Here is an 18,078-nt window from a genome sequence, read left to right on the forward strand (position 1 = left end):
AGAAACACTCATCCCCCGGCTCCTCAGCAATACGCTGTGCCTCCCCAGAAGATGGTAACCCAAGTGTGTCAGAGATGTTTAATTCACCACCAGCAAGTAGAGGGAGAAGGCTGTTGAAAAAGTGTGAAGGAAAATTACAAAATAAAGTCTTTTCAAGTGCTGCAGGCACTGGAAACTGTGGGCAAAGGGCTTTGGGGGATGGCACAACACAAAGGAAAAAAATTGAGTTATGGTGGGGTTGCCAGACCCCTTGGCAGAGGCTGGGGCCCCCTGCCACCAATCAGCTGGCTGGCGGGGGGATATACCAGTACAAAGGCCAAGACCACATCACTGGTGTTTTACAGGAAGTGATGTCATCACACCAGTGACATTCAGGTGATGCTCTGGTATTTGGGCAAAAACTCAATGGTAAAAGCAGTTTTTACCATAGAGTTTTTGCCCAAATACCAATGCCATAGCGATGTTGCAGCATGATGATGTCATTTCTTGTGCAACACCACGGATCTGGCCTGCACCTTTCTCTTACTCCTGGTAAGTCCCCTCCATCCCCCACTGGTTGCCAGCAGGGACCAGACAGCCCCAAGGTAGGGTCAGTGTTTCATTGCTGCTCCACTATATGATGTGGCCATGGGTAAAAATATCCCCTCCAGAAACATGGGGTGCCAAACTCATCAGCCAGATATCATCAGCCTGTGTGTGTGTGTGTGCGCGCGCATGCACACGCATGAGTTGTCTTCTGTCTGGGCATAATGGAGACCTACACAGCCACCCTCTGCTTCTTCTAATTCCCGCAGCAGTGTCTATGGGAATCTGGAGAGAGTTTATGTCCTGGGCTCACTAGCCATTTTAAATGAAGTTGAATGTATCTAGGGATTCCACTGGAGCATCAGCATTAAACACATTAGGCCACTGTAAAAAATTGTGCTGAGAGGCCTTCCTTTCCACAGTGCTTCTCTCAATCATTGCCGGCTTAGTAATTTGGGGAAGGCTTTCCAGCAGCCTGATTTAAAGCACTGAAAAGGTCAGGAGGAGGAGGAGAGAGAAGCGGTAAAGGAACAGGAGAGCAGGAGATAAGACAAGGTAAGTTTTACAAGATAAGATAAGTTTTACAGCTACAAACATCCAAACCAATGAGAAATTTGAAGGTTATTTCCTAATCGTTTTTGTCACTCCACTGAATGAATTAAGTGTTCTGAAACAAAATGAAATTGTACAGTTATGCTATAAACTGCAGAACCCAATATTACACCAAAAATCAGGCTTGGGCATTTTTCCTGCGGTGCACTGCAGGAACTGCTCCTGGATTGTTCCTTTGACAATCCTCAGGTTTGTGGTGAAGTGAGGAGCAGCTCTTTACACTGCATCAGAGGTATTGGCAAGCAATATGAATGGTGTGTAATTGGCAGCCTCATGCCTCTTCCCCACCTCCTAGTGGCTCTGCAGAAGGAGCTGTTAGCCTGATCTGATCTATTGGCTGTCAAGACGCTCCCACATAAAATCATAGGAATGAGCCCTTCACCTTTAGCCTCCAGCTCACACATTTTTGTCTTAGCACAGGAAGGATGGGTCCACAGCAAACTAATTTATGCAGTAGCCAAATCGCTGGCTCACAGCTTTAATGCCAGTAGCTTACAAAGTAGAATTTTTGCTCACAAGGCTCCATAGCTTAGAGGGAACATTGCACCAGACCAGGAATCTCTGCCCTCTTCAGAGCTAATTCCCTGTTTGATTGGATTTTCTTCCCTTTCTTTGACCTGAATGGGAATATCTGTCTAACTACCCACTCGTCCTTGCAAACTTTCCCCCAATTTTCCTGTCTGTGTTAAACTGCTCTGAGTCAGGGCTGAATTCTGAAACTGTCAGTACTGGACTCTTCTAAGCTAGGGCTGAAATCAGACTGAATTCTTTTCATCATCCAGTTCAGAAGTCTTTCTCTGCTCAGCTGATGCTAACCAGTCAGATTCCTTGGAGCAGCCTGTCACTCAAGGCTCTCTGGCTCTGTAAAGAATTAACCCTTCATAGTCCTTTATCTGTTTACACAGCACTTCTAAGCTTTTAAAAGGGCAGACTGTCAGATGTAGTGGCAAACCAACAATGGCTGAGGTTGCAACCATGATAATGATCAGTGAGCAAAGCATGTGCCAAACTGGTAGATTGACCATCCCTGAAAGTCTGTACCTGATCTCCCTAGATGAAGTTGCTACCACTTTGGACTGCATTCAAATAAAAAACACAGCATTGCACAGCCAAGGAAGAAAGCTTTTTAAATTTTTAAATCCTAATAATCCTGTTATCTTTGACAGAGCTCTTCTGTTCTGAATGGAGGTTGCAAAAGTTTCTTTCCTTTCACTCTCTTAAAGTGCTTCTAAAATTAGAAGAAGAAAAATTCCCTTGGCTGAGTTGCTTTTGAAAAGGGGAAATGCCCAGGGCTTGTGTAATGTACTGCCCCCATTCTCCCTCCTGCTACACAGTAATTAATTCGGCTGACCCTGACTATGTACTATAACACCTAAGAGACTGATCTTATGATTCAGGAAGCCCCCAGTTCAAATCTTGTCTTTGCCATGAACCCCTGTAAGTAATCTTAAACAATCTAATTTACAGGCCTATTGTCAGGATTACAACAATACAATGTATAATAAGTTCTTTGAACATTTTACAGGGTGATTCTAAACTGTGAAATCAATAGGTTTAGAAAGGTGTAATTCTGCTTGGGATTGTAGCGTTAAGGCGGCTAAATACTGTTATTTATTTAACTAATAAATGTATACCACCTCTCTAGCCCTGTCCAAGGCAGCTCACAATTAAAAACAATAAAGCAAGATCAAGCAAGGAATTGAAATAAGTCAACAAATCATAGGAAGTGTAAATATATGCTGTTTCGGGGGCCTCTTTCACTAGGAAAGATAAAGCAAGCTCAGTTCTCGTGTTCAAAGGAAGGGACTCCAATCCTGCAAGCTGAAGGTTTAACAGTACTAGAGAATCAAAGTGCATTTAAATACTCTGCTGAATTAACACTGGTCAGATATGGGCACAGCTTTGCCAGCAGGAACTATTTTCAGTTTATACAACTGCTGTTCCAAATAACTGTCTTGCACCTTCTTACAGCTGATGACAACACTTGCCCCCCCCAATCAAAGAAATCACTTGCTTCTGCTGCACCAAGAAAATCTAAGCTACAGCTGAAAAGACATTGCATGTCAAAGAAGACTGGATCAGTTGGAATGCAGAGAGTTGGGTGTAGGATAACCTTTGACACCTGTGGTTATAATGTCTTTTGATGCCTCCCCCCATCATAGAGCATCCTGGTACAGATGGCACCTGCAGATCTCAGTGTTTTGGAGGTCCCGCAATGGCAAGCTACCTGCCATCTTATCCTCTAGTCTTTTTCATTGATTGGCATTCTACAGTTGATTCTCTCTGTAGCCCCTTTTAGACTAGGACTGTGCTTGTGTTTGTAGGAATATTGGGAGGGAGAGTGTTTGCAACTGACTATTAAATCATAGCCTAAGGTGGTCTTCTGGGCTCCGGCCATTTAGGATCCATGCAAAGTCATGTAAGTCTCCCTCCTCTGCAGTTACATCTATTTACACACATACACAAATACCCCCCCATACACAACCTATAATATAGCTCACAGACATCACAGGGTTCTATTATATAATGCCTGTGATGTCAGCCATCTCTCCCTCACCTTGTGCCCACACAGTTTTGATTTCTCTGCTCACCCATTGAGCTTCATGGCTGCAGTTTGAATCTGGTCCTCATTCACATAAAAGTCCAGTTCCCTAATATCTTTAAAATACTGTCCTTCCTATGTTTAGATGATAGCAAACACTAGCAAGTTACCTATGTACCATGACAAAGCCTGGCCATTTCATTAACTTTTGGGCTTTTTTATTGTTATTAGAGGGTTTAACAAAATAGATTATTTACCACAATTTGCTGTTCTCTCATCGCTGCTTTACACTGGATCTGTCAGAATTCTGAAGGTGGATTGCTGCAACTTTCTAATACTAGCACAAAAATATCCAGCAATAGTGGTCAAAAGCTTTAGGTCTAATACCTTCTGGCCTAATTTCCCCCTCATTAATGCAAAGGATAAAACTTTCTGCGTGTATTAACAGCCCTCACTAAACCTCTACTCCTATTGAGTGTATTTTAGAAATTACTATTTGTGCTTACATTCTGGAACTGGTTTCAAATTCAACCCTTCAGGCATACAATTGTGGGGCTCAAACAGTTATATTATGGGGCGTTGTATGGTAAGCCAAATTAGGATGTCTTAGCTCACCTACGATTAGGGACCAGTATCAGAAAGCCTGGGAAACAGTATTAATGTTTAGATTTACTTATTATGTAAGACAGAGGAATGTGTTTAGTAATCAGATGAACCCAGACCAAATCTGCATAGACCAATGTAGAAAACTGTTCTATGTTTTTTCCTTTTCTGGACTACTAAATTTCAGGATAAAGTTCAACCTCGTGTATCTTTCAAATACAATTGAAAACAAAAGGTAATATTTATTTTTCATCATTTATTTAAAAAGAAAATCATTTATTTAAAAAGAAATGCTTCCAAATGAAAGAAAATGCATCTTACTCCCCATATCCCAGTTTTAGCTACCCAGCGGTGCACTGCTATATAATATTAGAATAAAATATTTATGAGATAATTTGTCAGAAAAATCAGTAGGCACTACAAACTATTCTTTTGCAAGGCATAGGAAATGACAGGACACTCTTCATTTTGCATCGTATACAAGGTATTCATTTCAGACACAAGCAGGCACACACAGTTGCCGTTTTTGCATTATTAAAACACACAAGAGGGAATGCACTGAGCTGAGATGCAACCACGGAAGCATCATCATCTTATTAGCACGGAGCAAAACGAAGCAGATAAAATAAAGATTCTCCCAGGTGTAATCCTGAAACTGCTTGCAAATGGATAAGCTCTGATGCCTTCTGAGGTTACAAATAACTTGAGGACTGTGGTGTCACACAAGTGTCTCCTGACATTCCCCAAGAGAACTCCTCCAAACCATTACAGATAAATCCTACATGAGTTTACTTAGAAGTAGCTATTACCAAATTCACCGGGTCTTGCTTCTAAATAGGTATACATAGGGCTACAGCCACAGTGAAGTCAGGAGAGGGTATTCGCGATACCAGGCTCCATTGCTACCTGTAATGGCTGTGATACTGTAGGGAAGCTGAGAGCCGGGATCCAGCCTAATAACCCATATTGCTTCTGCCGGAGTCAGTGCTCCAAATTACTGAATCGGATTCTCTATATCCCACCCTTTAAGCTCTTGCTCGAGGTCATTACTGCACACCTGAGAAGTTTAACACTCTGATCTCCTGCTAACCAGTAGGAGCAAATCCCACCGCCACTTTAAACCTCATGTGCTTGGACAACATCTCCCAATATGGTTGCCAACCTCCATGTGGCACCTGGAGGTCTCCCGCTATTACAACTGATCTCCAGACAACCAAGATAATTTCCTCCCGAGAAAATGGCTGCTTTGGAGGGTGGACTCTATGGCATTTTATCCTGCTGAGGTCCCTCCCCAAATCCCACCCTTCCCCGGCTCTGCTCCCAAAATCTCCAGGTACTTCCCAACCCAGAGTTGGGAGGCCTACTCCCCAAGCACACACAGTGAGACTGAGAGCAGTCCGTGGGCTTGACCCTTCCTTTTGTTCTCCACAACATGTACAGATTATAACAACCAGAAAGATCCATAATCTGGACAAAGGTATCCCTCCTAGTCATGGATATGGAAGCATGGGAGTCCAAAGGCCACCTAATACAATCCCCTGCATAACACAGGAAATTCACAGCTACCTCACACACACACACGTGACCCTGGCTCTATGCTCAAAGGAAGGCAAAAGGACCTCCAGAACCCGTGGTCCAACTGGACCTGGGGGGAAATTCCTTCTGGACTCCAAAGTGGGGTCTGTAAGTGCACCAGGGAGTAACCATAAACCATGCCGTACTGGTTAGCCTTTGTAATTTCTAATCTGTTAACAATAAGACTGAACAGTTGCTCTGCTTACAATATGTCCACTCTAACACCTGGGCTCTACCTGTAAGAAAGCCTGGTTGAAATCATTTGGACATCTGACCACATAAGCAGCATGTTAGAAAAATGTGTGTCAATTCTTAGTTCATATACAATTTGATTCAAGTAATGACTTTTAATTTAGAAAAGAAAGTGCTGACTGATCAACAAAGAAAGATACTTCATTAATGTTATACCCACTCTTCCTCCAAGGCACAAGCTGTGGTTTCCCAGTCTTCCCTGTGAGGTAGGCTGCTGGATGAGGACTAACTCAAGGTCACCCAGGGAGTTTCATGGCACAGTGAAATTCAGGGCCACAGTTTCTACTAGGTGTCACACAACTCCAGCTCTTGTGGAATATTGCTAGGAAATACGCATGGGTGGATTTTATCTGCCTGTTACACATTCATTTCAGCAACTGATATCCTGATGGATCTGTAGGGGTAAAATGGAAGCTGGAAGAGATGACGCAGACAGATCTAGAACCGAACGTGGTAAGAGAGGGTGCAATCCAACAGCGCACTCAGAATGACATAACAAACAAGTAACTGCAGCAGGCCTTCAATGCACATCCCAACCAGTGTGCATGCTTCACGTCTCCTCGTGTGTGGAATTGTCCAGCGTCGAGGAATTACTGCTTTTAAAGGAATCACTTTTTATAGTACAAAGCATGTTATAAAAAATTATCAAGACAACACACTGGTAAGAAACTGGTGTAAAATAAAAGATTCCTTAAAGCTCTGTAAAGTCTGTCAATAAGGACTTTCATTCTGGAAGCGATGCTTACGAATGCAAGTCTAAGTGCTGAACAATACAAGCCTAAGAACACCTTCCTGGGAGTAAGCTCCCTTGAATAGCCCTGAGTAGACCTGTTTAGGATTGCTCTTGACATCCATCAAGCACTGTGTCAGTCGTTTCTTCCTATGATGGTCTAGCCCAGTGTTGTGGAGGACATCCATCTTCAAGGACTCAATGAGACAAGATGTTCTCCTGCTCTTAATTAAAACATCAATTCATTTGAAACATAAGAACTCCACCCAAACAGCTGTGAAATATGGCTTACATCAATCATATGGGCAGTGTTCCCTCTAAGATGAGTTAGTGTAAGCTAGCTCACAGTTTTTTAGCCTCCAGCTCACACATTTTTGTCTTAGCTCAGGAAGGACAGAGCAAACTAATTTATGCAGTAGCCAAATCGCTCGCTCACAACTTTAATGCCAGGACCTCACAAAGTAGAATTTTTGCTCACAAGACTCCACAGCTTAGAGGGAGCATTACATATGGGACACCCTTGGCTGAAGCACCCTATCTGCCACACAGCCTAGATCTGTGCCCAGTTTCTCTTATGTAAATCAAAAGTAAATCCCAAATCATCTGCACAAGCCTCAAAGCCCACGAAAGTGACTGACACACAAAACACCAACCCGATCTATGACGACTCAGAAGTCCCATTGATTCTAGACTCCTGCAAATAGGATTCCAGGCATAGCTACAACCTAGGCTTAATTCCGCTAACACATGACAAGAAGCCACTGGCCATACAGTTCCTGAAGCTCTCTCCCCAAACCTTGGGGGTTGTCCCGGCTGCGTTTACTAATCTGCCTCATTGAGATGTTGGTATTTTATATGGGCTGCCAGCATGACAAAGCCAGTGACGATGCAGAGGGAGCCAAAAACCAGGAAGGTGATGCCCAAGAAAGGATTTTTGCCCCCCATCCAGGAAAGGGTGCTGAAGATGACCTTCTTGGTGCCATGGAAAGACAGGACGGGGTAATTGTAGGTAATATTGAGTGAGTAGTTGCCTCGGGGCAGCCCCGTGGAGAAATTGCCCAGGCGGATGCGTGAGTAGAGCTTGCGGAAGGTCGGCAAAGCGGCCGTCCTCATCCAGACGATGAAGTCTTCGTTGACGAAACCCGTGTTGTTGCCTTGGCCCAACTTGTAGACTGGGACCTTCCAATTCGGGGGCTTTGCAGTGCCGTTGAAGGCCAGCGCCAAGATGCCGTCGACAGGCTCGGGGTTGCGAAACTTGATGTTGGTGTCCGTCCACCAGGAGATGCCCCTCTTGTCCAGGGGCACTTTGACCTTGGTGCCATTGCTGAACACGTAGTAGAGCTCAAAGGTGTCGTTGAAGAGGCTGTTGGCCACAGAGCCGCAGGGCGCGATAGGCACGCCCGTGGCATTGTAGCGGTAGGGCTTGCACTCCTCCACCGGGTCGCGGAGAGCCCAGGAAAGGCCGCTGAGCTGCTGATCGTCGCGGGAGACGCTGTAGCGCCGGTTGTTCTGGTAGTAGTTGGAGAGCTGGTAGTAGAGGCAGACGGGGGCAGGGAAGGCCTCGGCCAGCGAGAAGGGCAGCTCGCAGGCGCACGTCGAGCCGTCGGCCAGCAGGCTGAGGTTGGCGCAGCGGGCGCACCTCGAGTCGCCCAGGCCCGTGTAGTCCAGCTCCAGCTCGCGGATGGTGGCCGAGGAGAAGTGGAGGCCCAGGCCCAGCGCCACGAAGGCCACGCCCAGGCAGAAGAAGAGCGGCAGCACCGTCCCCGCCGACAGCAGCGGCTGCCAGGCCGGCAGGCGCTGCTGCGTGAAGGCCGTGTTGTCCGGCCGCTGCTGCGCCGGCGGAGACCGCGAGGAGGAGGAGGAGGAAGAGGTGGCGGCGGCGGCCATGCTGGCGGCGCCCAGACAGGGAGCCTGTCTCACCTGCGGGAAAGGAGAGACCAGGTGCACGGCACCTTCCGGGGAGGGGGGGTGGAAAGAGGGGCGACCGGGCCAATCGCTGCGCCCCCCGCTCCCTCTCCGAGCGCCTTTCCCGTTTGGGGCGCCGCCTGCCCAGGTGCCAGCGCGAGCGAAGCAACCCCCGCCCGCCTGCCTGCCCGCCTGCCTGCGCTCGTTCCGGGAGAGGAGCGGCTCTGGGGCGGGCTCGGCTCAGTCCAGCCTAGCCCCGCCGCGCTTTGGTGGGAAAGGCCGCCCTCCCCTAGGCGCGGCGTCTGGCGCAGGTAAAGGAGGAAGAGGGCGGCGTGAGTCGGTGCCTCTGTCACTTTGGCAGCGGCGTTTGGGTCCCCCACGACCCCGGGCAGGCGCTGATCCCTGCTTGGAAGCTTTCCTGTCTCCCGTCGTAATGTTTTCGGAAGTCTCTTGCTGCCAAATGAAACAGGAATCCAGCGGCACCTGAAAGGTTGCTGCTGCTGCTGGCGGTGGAGGAGGAAAGTGCCGGGAAGTCGCTCGCAGCCGATTTATGGCAATCCCGAATGGAGTTTTCAAGGCAAGAGAAGGACAGGGGTGGTTTGCCACTGCCTGCCTCTGTGGCGGAACCCTGGACTTCCTTGCTGGTCTCCCATCCAAACACCAACCAGGGCCAACCTCCGCTTAGCTTCCAGAGATCTGACCGACACGCGATCGGGCTAGCCTGAAAGTGTTATTCCAAAATAAGCTTTAGTGCGCTAGACCACACTTTTTCACATGCACTGATCATTTGCGTCTGAACACTCAGGCTCCAATCCATGGAAAATTTATGTTGGAGTAACATTCCCTATTCTTTCAAGAATTCCCTTTTCTTAGCTTGCTTTCCACTGGGAAGTTGTTTGTCGTTCTGGATCGCTAATGCTCTTGGATTGACCCCAGTGCTGAAAAAGGGTTCCAGGGCAAAGGATCCCCCAGAGTCTCTAGTAGCTCCTGGGAACAGAAAGCACCGTTTGTTTTTGCTATTAGTGAAATCTTGAAACCACAATCCACTTTGCTGAAGACAAATCTTCCTTTTAAGAAGAAATAAAGGTTTCTGCAGCTCCTCATTTGTATACCACTGCTGTGATGTGCCAAATGAGCCTACCCAAGTTGGGCCCATCTGTGCATGGCCAATGCAATGCCTGCAGCTTGCTTTCTTGGGGGATGGAATTGACTTGCTTGTATGACTTGACCGTCACAGCTGTAGCACTACACACAGAACTTCCGTCTCTTTCCCCCCCTCCTTCAAATGCACTTCAAATTAACACTTTCAGCTGCCCTAATATGTAATAACAAAGGTCCACATAAAATAGTGCCCTCGAGTTGCAGCTGACATATGGCAACCCTAACTGGGGGCTTTCAAGGCAGGTGAGAGAAGCAGAGGTGGTTTGCCATGGCCTTCCTCCATAGAGTCTTCCCTGGAGGTCTTCATCCAAGTACCAGCCCTGCTTAGCTTCTGAGATCTAAAGTGATCAGACTATACCAGGCGTCCCCAAAGTGGTGGTGCCGTTTAATGGTTCCCTCTAAGCTGAGCTCACAGTTTTTTAGCCCCTGGCTCACAGATTTTTGTCTTAGCTCAGGAAGGATAGCTCCAGAGCAAACTAATTTACGCAGTAACCAAATGGCTCGCTCACAACTTTAATGCCAGCCACTCACAAGGTAGAATTTTGGCTCACGAGACTCCACAGCTTGGAGGGAGTGTTGGTACCCACCAGTTGTTTTTAGAAAGTGGGTGTGGCCAGGTGGGGCTGCTGTCCAGCAGGGCTTCCAGTTGGCTACTGGAGCTCTAACTGGCTGTGCAAATTAAAATATTTTTGTTTCTGTGGCATCTACCATCGCAGTGTTGGCTTTATTCTCTTTCTCAGGCCTCTTTCCCAATGCATTTTTAAAAAACTGCTTCTCTTGCCCCCGGCACATGGGCTTCCTTTGTGTGTGGCTCCACCTCTCACGAGGGCCATTTTGTGACTTTGCCTACCACCTCGTGTCGGTGTTCCCAAGGCACCCACAGGCTAATAAAGATCGGGAGTCCCTGGGCTGTACCATGCCACCTTCTCTCCCAATGGTGAGCTTTATGCACATATGAATGAGGCCATGGAGCCAGTTAGTTCTGCAGAAAATTGACTGTTTTCTCTTTGTTTCAGCAAAACCCAGCCCTGGGATATGCAGTGGTTCTGTGCTGATTTGCTCAGCATGCTGTGTTTATGCAATAATTAATTACCTGCCAGCAGTGTGGTCGGTTCTCATCTGGGGGGCTCACCCTATGACCACTTAGTAGGTAGTAGGTAGTGAGTCCCACTGAAATTGGGGTGTGTGGCTGAGTAAACATGAACAGGATAAGGTGGCTCAGATGTATTTGTTGGCTTCTCCTATGGATTACAAAACAAAACATCACAGGGACTTCCAGTGGATGGCGACTCGCGACGAACGCAACCCAATGAGCTCCAATGGGGGAGAGTCGGATTGGGACAGCAGGTAGGGGGATCGGCCTGAAGGGGGCTTCTAGCCTGGACATTGATCTTTTGAAGAAATGCTGTAATATTTCTGTATTGCTTCCTTTTCTTACATATTTTGTATGGAACATCTTTCAATATTTTTATCTCCTCTTCTTGAATTTTGACTGTTGTAGCTGTACCTGGCATTACATTTAAGTATTAAATGCTTTAAGTATTAAGTCTCTTGTTGATCTTTTTGCAAATTTCACAAAAATTTCCCCTGGGAAAGGTTGCCAGCCTCCAGGGGAGGCATGGAGATTTCCTGGAATTATAACTGATCTCCAGACTACAGAGATCAGTTCCCCTGGGATAAATGGCGACTTTGGAGGGTGGACTCTCTGGCATTATACCTCACTGAGGTCCCTTCCCAAATATCACTCTCCCCACGCTCCACCCCAGAATCTCTAGCACAGTGATGTCGAACTCATTTGTTATGAGGGCCAGATCTGACCTAAATGAAACCTTGTTGGGCCAGGCCATGTGTGTCATAAAATGTAATGCCAGGTAGCAGAGATAAAAACTTTATAAAGGACACAGACAAACACAATTAAAGATTTTTTAAACTTTAAATAAAACATGCTTAACACACTAGCACTTCTGCAATATTTTCTCTATTTTGTACAGTCTCTGATAACTGACTCCTCTGCTCTGAATTATTGCATCAAAATGTCTGTTCTGTAGCAATCCTGAGTATGCTATTCAGGTGTATATCTGTAGTATCCACAAAGAATAGACAATGCCACCATCGTATCCCATTAAATAGTAGAAACCGAAACTTAAGATGAGTTAATACCTCTCATACCTACAAGCTATTTTAAGCATAAAGCAGAATCTCTTGCTGGATATTGTGGAATCTATATATTTCGTTCCAATAATCAATGAAAGGAAACCATTGTTTTGCAGACATTTCGTGCCTCATGAGTTTCTTTTCTCTTAAATACTTGGCCACTGTAATTTTATTCATTAACATCAGATACCATAATTTCTAAAGCTATACATTGTGCAGTTCCGATTGTAACTGCGGCAAGCATATTTTTAACAACAGTGGTCTCAGTTGGCTCTGCTGCACTGTTCTACATTCTATAACCTAACGAGTCTCAATGAGAAAGACAGCCTACAAAGTATTCCCAAAAGGATTTCCCTTCCACATATCTGAAGAAGTGAGCTCCAACTTACAAGAGCTCATTAATTAATTAATTAAATGTTGTTAGGCTTTAAGGTGCCACGGATTTTCATTTTAGTAAAATGGCTGCCGCTGCCCAGATTGCGAAATGATCCTGCACATATGCACAGATGGTGTCAGCTCACCTTTGAACTACTTCGTACATGCCTTGTCTGAGCTGAAGCATAGGCCCAACAATCTCCACTTAGCCTGCATCTCTCTGCCAGAGCCAGACAGACAAAGGCACCCAACCTGAATAACCACACCATTGCATGCTTGAAAGAAAGAAAGAATTCATTGGATTACTGATACAGCATCCCCGCAGGTGCTTTCTGAATTAGCAACATGTCACAACTCTGGTATGTGGGTAACCTACATACTATTTCTTCTTGTTTGTGTATAGATTAGTCACGCACACTTGTTTTCTTGCAGAGCAAAGTTTGAGTCCAGTGGCACCTTTAAAACCAACAAAGTTTTATTCATGGTATAAGCTTTCATGTGCAAGCACACTCCTGATACATGCTTCTGCCTAGGTTCAATCCCCAGAAGGATCGTGTAGTAGGTGATGTGAAAGATCTCTGTCTAAGACCCTGGAGAACCCTTGTCAGTCAGAGTAGATAGGGTGCCCAAGCTCCAGGTGGGGCCTGGAGATCTCCCAGAATTACATCTGATTTCCAGACTACAGAGATCAGCTCCCCTGGAGAAAATGGCTGCCTTGGAGGGTGGAATATATGGCCTTATACCCCACTGAGCTCCCTCTCCTCTCCAAACCCTGCCCCCTGGCTCTGCCTCCAAATCTCCAGGAATTTAATAACCCAGAGTTGGCAACCCTAAGAGTAGACAAGGCTGACCTTGGCTGCAGTTGCACACCCTAAATAATCCACTTTCAATGCACTTTCCAACTGGATTATACTGTGTGAACTGGCAAAATCCACTTAGGAACTGCATTGAAAGTGGATTATTTAATGTGTGTAACTGCGGCCCTTGAGAGACCAATAGTCTGTCTCAGTATAAGGAAGCTCCATTTCTCTGTTCATGTGTTCAGCCATACATAATGGCAGTTCTGGGGCCTTGTCTGAATCCCTGTAGATATCCTGAGCGTTTCAGTCTTCAAATGGGCAAGCTTGCTACTGGGGCATGTCACTCATCCATCAAACTGTTGCAGTAGGCAGGCTGGGCCCTGATCCCACCTGCCCTTCAGGACTCAAGAATCCAGTTGCAGAGATCAGGATTTTCACCGCTGTTGCCCCAAGGCTCTAGAACAGAGTTGCTGACCTTAAGGAGGTTCCTTACAATAACTGATCTCCAGACTGCAGATGTCGGTTCCCCCTGGGGGAAATGGCAGCTTTACATGATGGGAGGGCTCTTTTTGTAGCAGGAACTCCTTTGCATATTAGGCAATACACCCCTAACCAATGTTCCCTCTAAGCTGTGGAGTCTCGTGAGCAAAAATTCTACTTTGTGAGCCACTGGAATTAAAGTTGTGAGCGAGTGATTTGGCTGCTGCATAAATCAGTTTGCTTTGGAGCCATCCTTCCTGAGCGAAGGCAAAAATGTGTGAGCCAGAGGCTAAAAAACTGTGAGCTAGCTCACACTAACTCAGTTTAGAGGGAACACTGCCCCTAACGTAGCCAATCCTCCAAGAGCTTACAGTAGCTCCTGTAAGAAGAGCTCTGTAAGCTCTTGGAGGATTGGCTATATTAGGGGTGTGTCGCCTAATATGCAAAGGAGTTCCTGCTACAAAAAGAGCCCTGTCTGAGCTCCCTCCCCAATCCACCCTTTCCCAGGCACTGACCCCAAATCTCCAGGAATTCCTCAAGCCAAAGTTGGCAAACCCTGTTTGGGAATGGCCTCCCATCTGAGCTGCTTCTCTATCATGCCTCTTTGGAGAGAATCAAAGCCATTATTTTCCTGCAGGGCATTTGACTGTTGAAGTCTGATTACTAAGTTATCAGCACTGTTCCCTCTAAGCTGAATTAGTGTGAGCTAGCTCACAGTTTTTTAGCCTCCGGCTCACACATTTTTGTCTTAGCTCAGGAAGGATGGCTCCAGAGCAAACCTATTTATGCAGTAGCCAAATCACTTGCTCACCACTTTAATGCCAGCAGCTCACAAAGTAGAATTTTTGCTCACCAGACTCCACAGCTGAGAGGGAGCACTCGTTATCAGTTCCAAAAATCTGCTGTTTTAAAACAGATGGTTGTGACCTTTATTTTACCTTTTTTGATATGGCAAGCTGTCTTAAGCAAAGGAAAGGCAGGATAAACATATTTTAAATAAATAATAATTAAAGTAGCAATCAGAAAAAAGTGTCCCCACCTCACTTTCTGTTGGGCTTTGGTGGTGGAAAGTGCCGTAAAGTCGCAGGTGACGGCTGGCGACCCCATAGGGCTTCTGTGGCAAAAGACTAATGTAAGTTGTTTGCCACTGCCTGTGTCTGTGTGGTCACCCTGGACTCCCCTAGTGGTCTCCTATCCAAGTACTAACCAGGGCTGACCGCGCTCAGCTTCCAAGATCTGACAAGACTGAGCCACCCAGGCTGGAGGCTGTAAGGCATTAGGGCCTGCTGAAACCAGGAGCAGGGTTGGGCAGAGGTGTGTAGCTCCTCCGCTCCTGTTCCGATTTTCCAGCAAAAGGTTTGGTGGTTTTGCAGACATTCAAGGTCTAGCTGATAATGCTGTTTGATGGCTTCCTCCGAATCACATTGGCTAGAAATGCCTTGCCCATAAGTCAGTTTCAAAGTTAAAGTTTCAGTAGTCCAACTGCTCACAACTGCTGTTAGTCTGGTGTAGTGGTTAGGGCATTGGGCTAAGATCTGGGAGACTCAGGTTCGAATCCCCACTCTGCCATGAAAGCTTGCTGGGTGACCTTGGGCCAGTCATGCACTCAGAACCTCTCCTACCTCTCAGGGTTGCTGTGAAGGTAAAATGGAAGAGGGGGAAACAACATCCAAAGCTGCTTTGGGTCCCCATTGGCAAGAAAAGTACGGTATAACTAAATAAATATCTTGATGGGCTACAACAAAACACATCCTTTTTTTCTTGGTTCCTTCCTCAATTATAGTAGACAATTTCAACTCTTCATGGGTGATCAGGCATGTGACTTATTAGGAGATTGTGCTTTCCCCGCCTTGTCCTCTAGCATGTGACTAAGTGATCTGGAACTATTTTGCTCAGTAAATTCCATCTGAGATACGCCTGCTCTGTGCCTATGGTCCACGGCGGTCCAGATGGCATGCACTGGTTGACATGAACACGGGGTGGAACTGTGGTTACATAGGGTTGCCAACCTCCGGGTGGGGTGAGGATATGTCTCTGAATTACAGCTGCTCACCAGACTATAGAGATTTCCCTTGGAGAAACTGCTGCTTTGGAGGGTAGATTTTATGGCACTGTATCCTGCTAGAGCCAGTTTGGTGTAGTGGTTAAGTGTGTGGACTCTAACCTGGGAGAACAAGGTTTGATTCCCCCCTGCTCCAAAAGGAGCTGCTGGATGGCCTTGGGCAAGCCATAGTTCTGTCAGAGCTGTTCTTTCCAGAGCAGTTCTCTCAGAGCTCTCTCACCTCACAGAGTGTCAGTTATGGGGAGGGGAAAGGAGTCTGTAAGCCGCTCTGAGACCCAAAGTGAAGGGTGGGGTATAAATCCAATCTCCTCCTACTCCATCTCCCCTCCCCAAACCCCACCTTTCTCAGACTCCACCTCCAAATATCCAGGAATTTCTCAACCCAGAATTGGCAACCCTACTTCTGCATGGAAATGCTTTTGAAAGGCTCTTGGGCCAGAAAGTGCATTACTCCCTTCCCAATTCTTTTTAGAATAACTCTGAATGCAATACTTCAATGGCAAGGAGCATTTTTATCACCGCAAATTCACATTCTTTAGGAAGCATAGTGCTGCCTAAAAACCATCGCTCTGTTAACTCTTACATGATCTAATGAGGTCTGATGGGATTACACGATGAAGCTGTTGCTGTCACGATCCACTACATCCTGCAGAGGAGCTTTGCAAGTTTCAGTTCTCGTATACCTCCTTGCGCATAGAAAATTAGCAGCAAAGGCAGAAGACCTTTTATGTGGTTTTTCTCCTTGCAGGGAGCACACCCCCTAGCCCCTGAAGAACATTCAGGCCTGGATTTCTCCCATCTGCAGTGCGAAGAGGCTGAAGGTACCTGCTGAGCGTATAAAGGAAACCTCAGCTTGTGTGGGAACAAAGTCTGGGTGCGTTTTGTTTACAAGTATCTGCTGAACTGAACAAAGCCTTGTTAACTCCAAGGAGGACGTGGGACATGGCAGACCGTTTGATGCTGAGCCTCTCCTAGGCTTCGTTCTAGGAACTGATTACTCAAATGCACCTTGGCAATGAAGTGGCAGTTCTCCCCCCCCCCTTTGTGCCACATAGACAGACATGGTAATGAGGTTGTGTCTCTATGAGAAAGCTTTTAGAACTCAAGTTATCTATTTTTTAAACTAGGGAGCTTTGAGTATTGGAAAATGTGTTGCAGGACAGTGGCCTTCTGCTCATGTCTAGGGTTGCCAGCTCTGGGTTAGGAAAGGCCTGGAGATTTGGGGTGGAACCTTGGGGGGGTGGGGGTTTAGGGAGGGGAGGGGCCTCAGTGAGGTATAATGCCACCGTATCCATCCTCCAAAGCAGCCGGATCTTTGTTACCTGGAGATAACTTGAGTTCTAAAAGCGCCATTTGCCAGTTGTGATTCCAGGAGATATCTAGGCCCCACCTGGTGGATGGCAACCTCAAGACACAGGACTCTGGGTGGGTTAGGGGGCACCTTCTGCTTGGCCATGACCCCCTGCAGAGCAGCCAACTTTGCCTAGAGAGGAAAAGGTACCATTACTCCTGCCTTTCTTTGAATGCATGCTAAGAAGAGCTGCAGGTTAGTGATGGTAAAGTTATCAACCTCCAGGTGGGGCCTGGAGATCTCCCAGAGTTACAGACTACAGAGATCAGTTCCCCTGGAGAAAATGGCTGCTTTGGAGGACGGACTCCATGGCACTGATTATACCCCGCTGAGTTCCCTCCTCTCCACAAGCTCCGCCCCCCAGGCTCCACCTTCATATCTTCAGGAATTTCCTAGCCCTAAGTGGTGGAGTGGATTCATCCGTGCCTGTGTCCCTCAGCTTCAAGGCCACCATGCTCTAGGACAGTTTGTTGCTCCCCCTTTGCCCCTCTACTTGTATGTCAAGCTGTTTGAAATAACCCTGAGACATCAAAAGTGGTGGGAGCAGTTAGGAGAACAGTCCACCTAGAGGGGTCAAAAAATCCTCCCCACCGATATGACCATTTCGGGATCAGGGCAAGCGCCATTTGCCAGAATTCAGAAAATGTAGGGTTCCTCTGGAAGACCAGGAGAGAAAGGCGGAGTATACGTAAAGCAGCCGACTCACTTGTATACCAAGCATGTGCTCTGCCACTGAAGTACAAGCCATTCTGGAGGAAAATCAATACAGGTGTTTTGCTTTTTTAAAGGAATGTTGTAAGTTGCTTTGAGCATCTTAGGGTTGAAAAAGTGCTTTTATGGCATTGTGGTATGCCATGTATTGCAGGCTGACAGAAATAGTTTTATGATTTGAAAACAGGGAGACATGGAATGCTTCTCAAACACTTTATACGCCTTTGAACTGCGCGAAAG

General features: G+C 46.6%; 1 protein-coding gene across 1 annotated transcript; it reads right to left on the reverse strand.

The window, feature by feature from the left end:
• Positions 1 to 7,644: 7,644 nt before the first annotated feature.
• Positions 7,645 to 8,915, reverse strand: LOC107126193 (cell cycle control protein 50B-like). Its single transcript, XM_015429720.1, has one exon. It carries the CDS (start codon positions 8,724 to 8,726, stop codon positions 7,662 to 7,664), a length of 1,065 nt encoding a protein of 354 aa, XP_015285206.1. The 5' UTR covers positions 8,727 to 8,915; the 3' UTR covers positions 7,645 to 7,661.
• Positions 8,916 to 18,078: the final 9,163 nt, after the last annotated feature.

Source organism: Gekko japonicus, unplaced genomic scaffold, assembly GCF_001447785.1.
Source record: "Gekko japonicus isolate JY-2015 unplaced genomic scaffold, Gekko_japonicus_V1.1 scaffold815, whole genome shotgun sequence".
NCBI classification, from domain to species: domain Eukaryota; kingdom Metazoa; phylum Chordata; class Lepidosauria; order Squamata; family Gekkonidae; genus Gekko; species Gekko japonicus.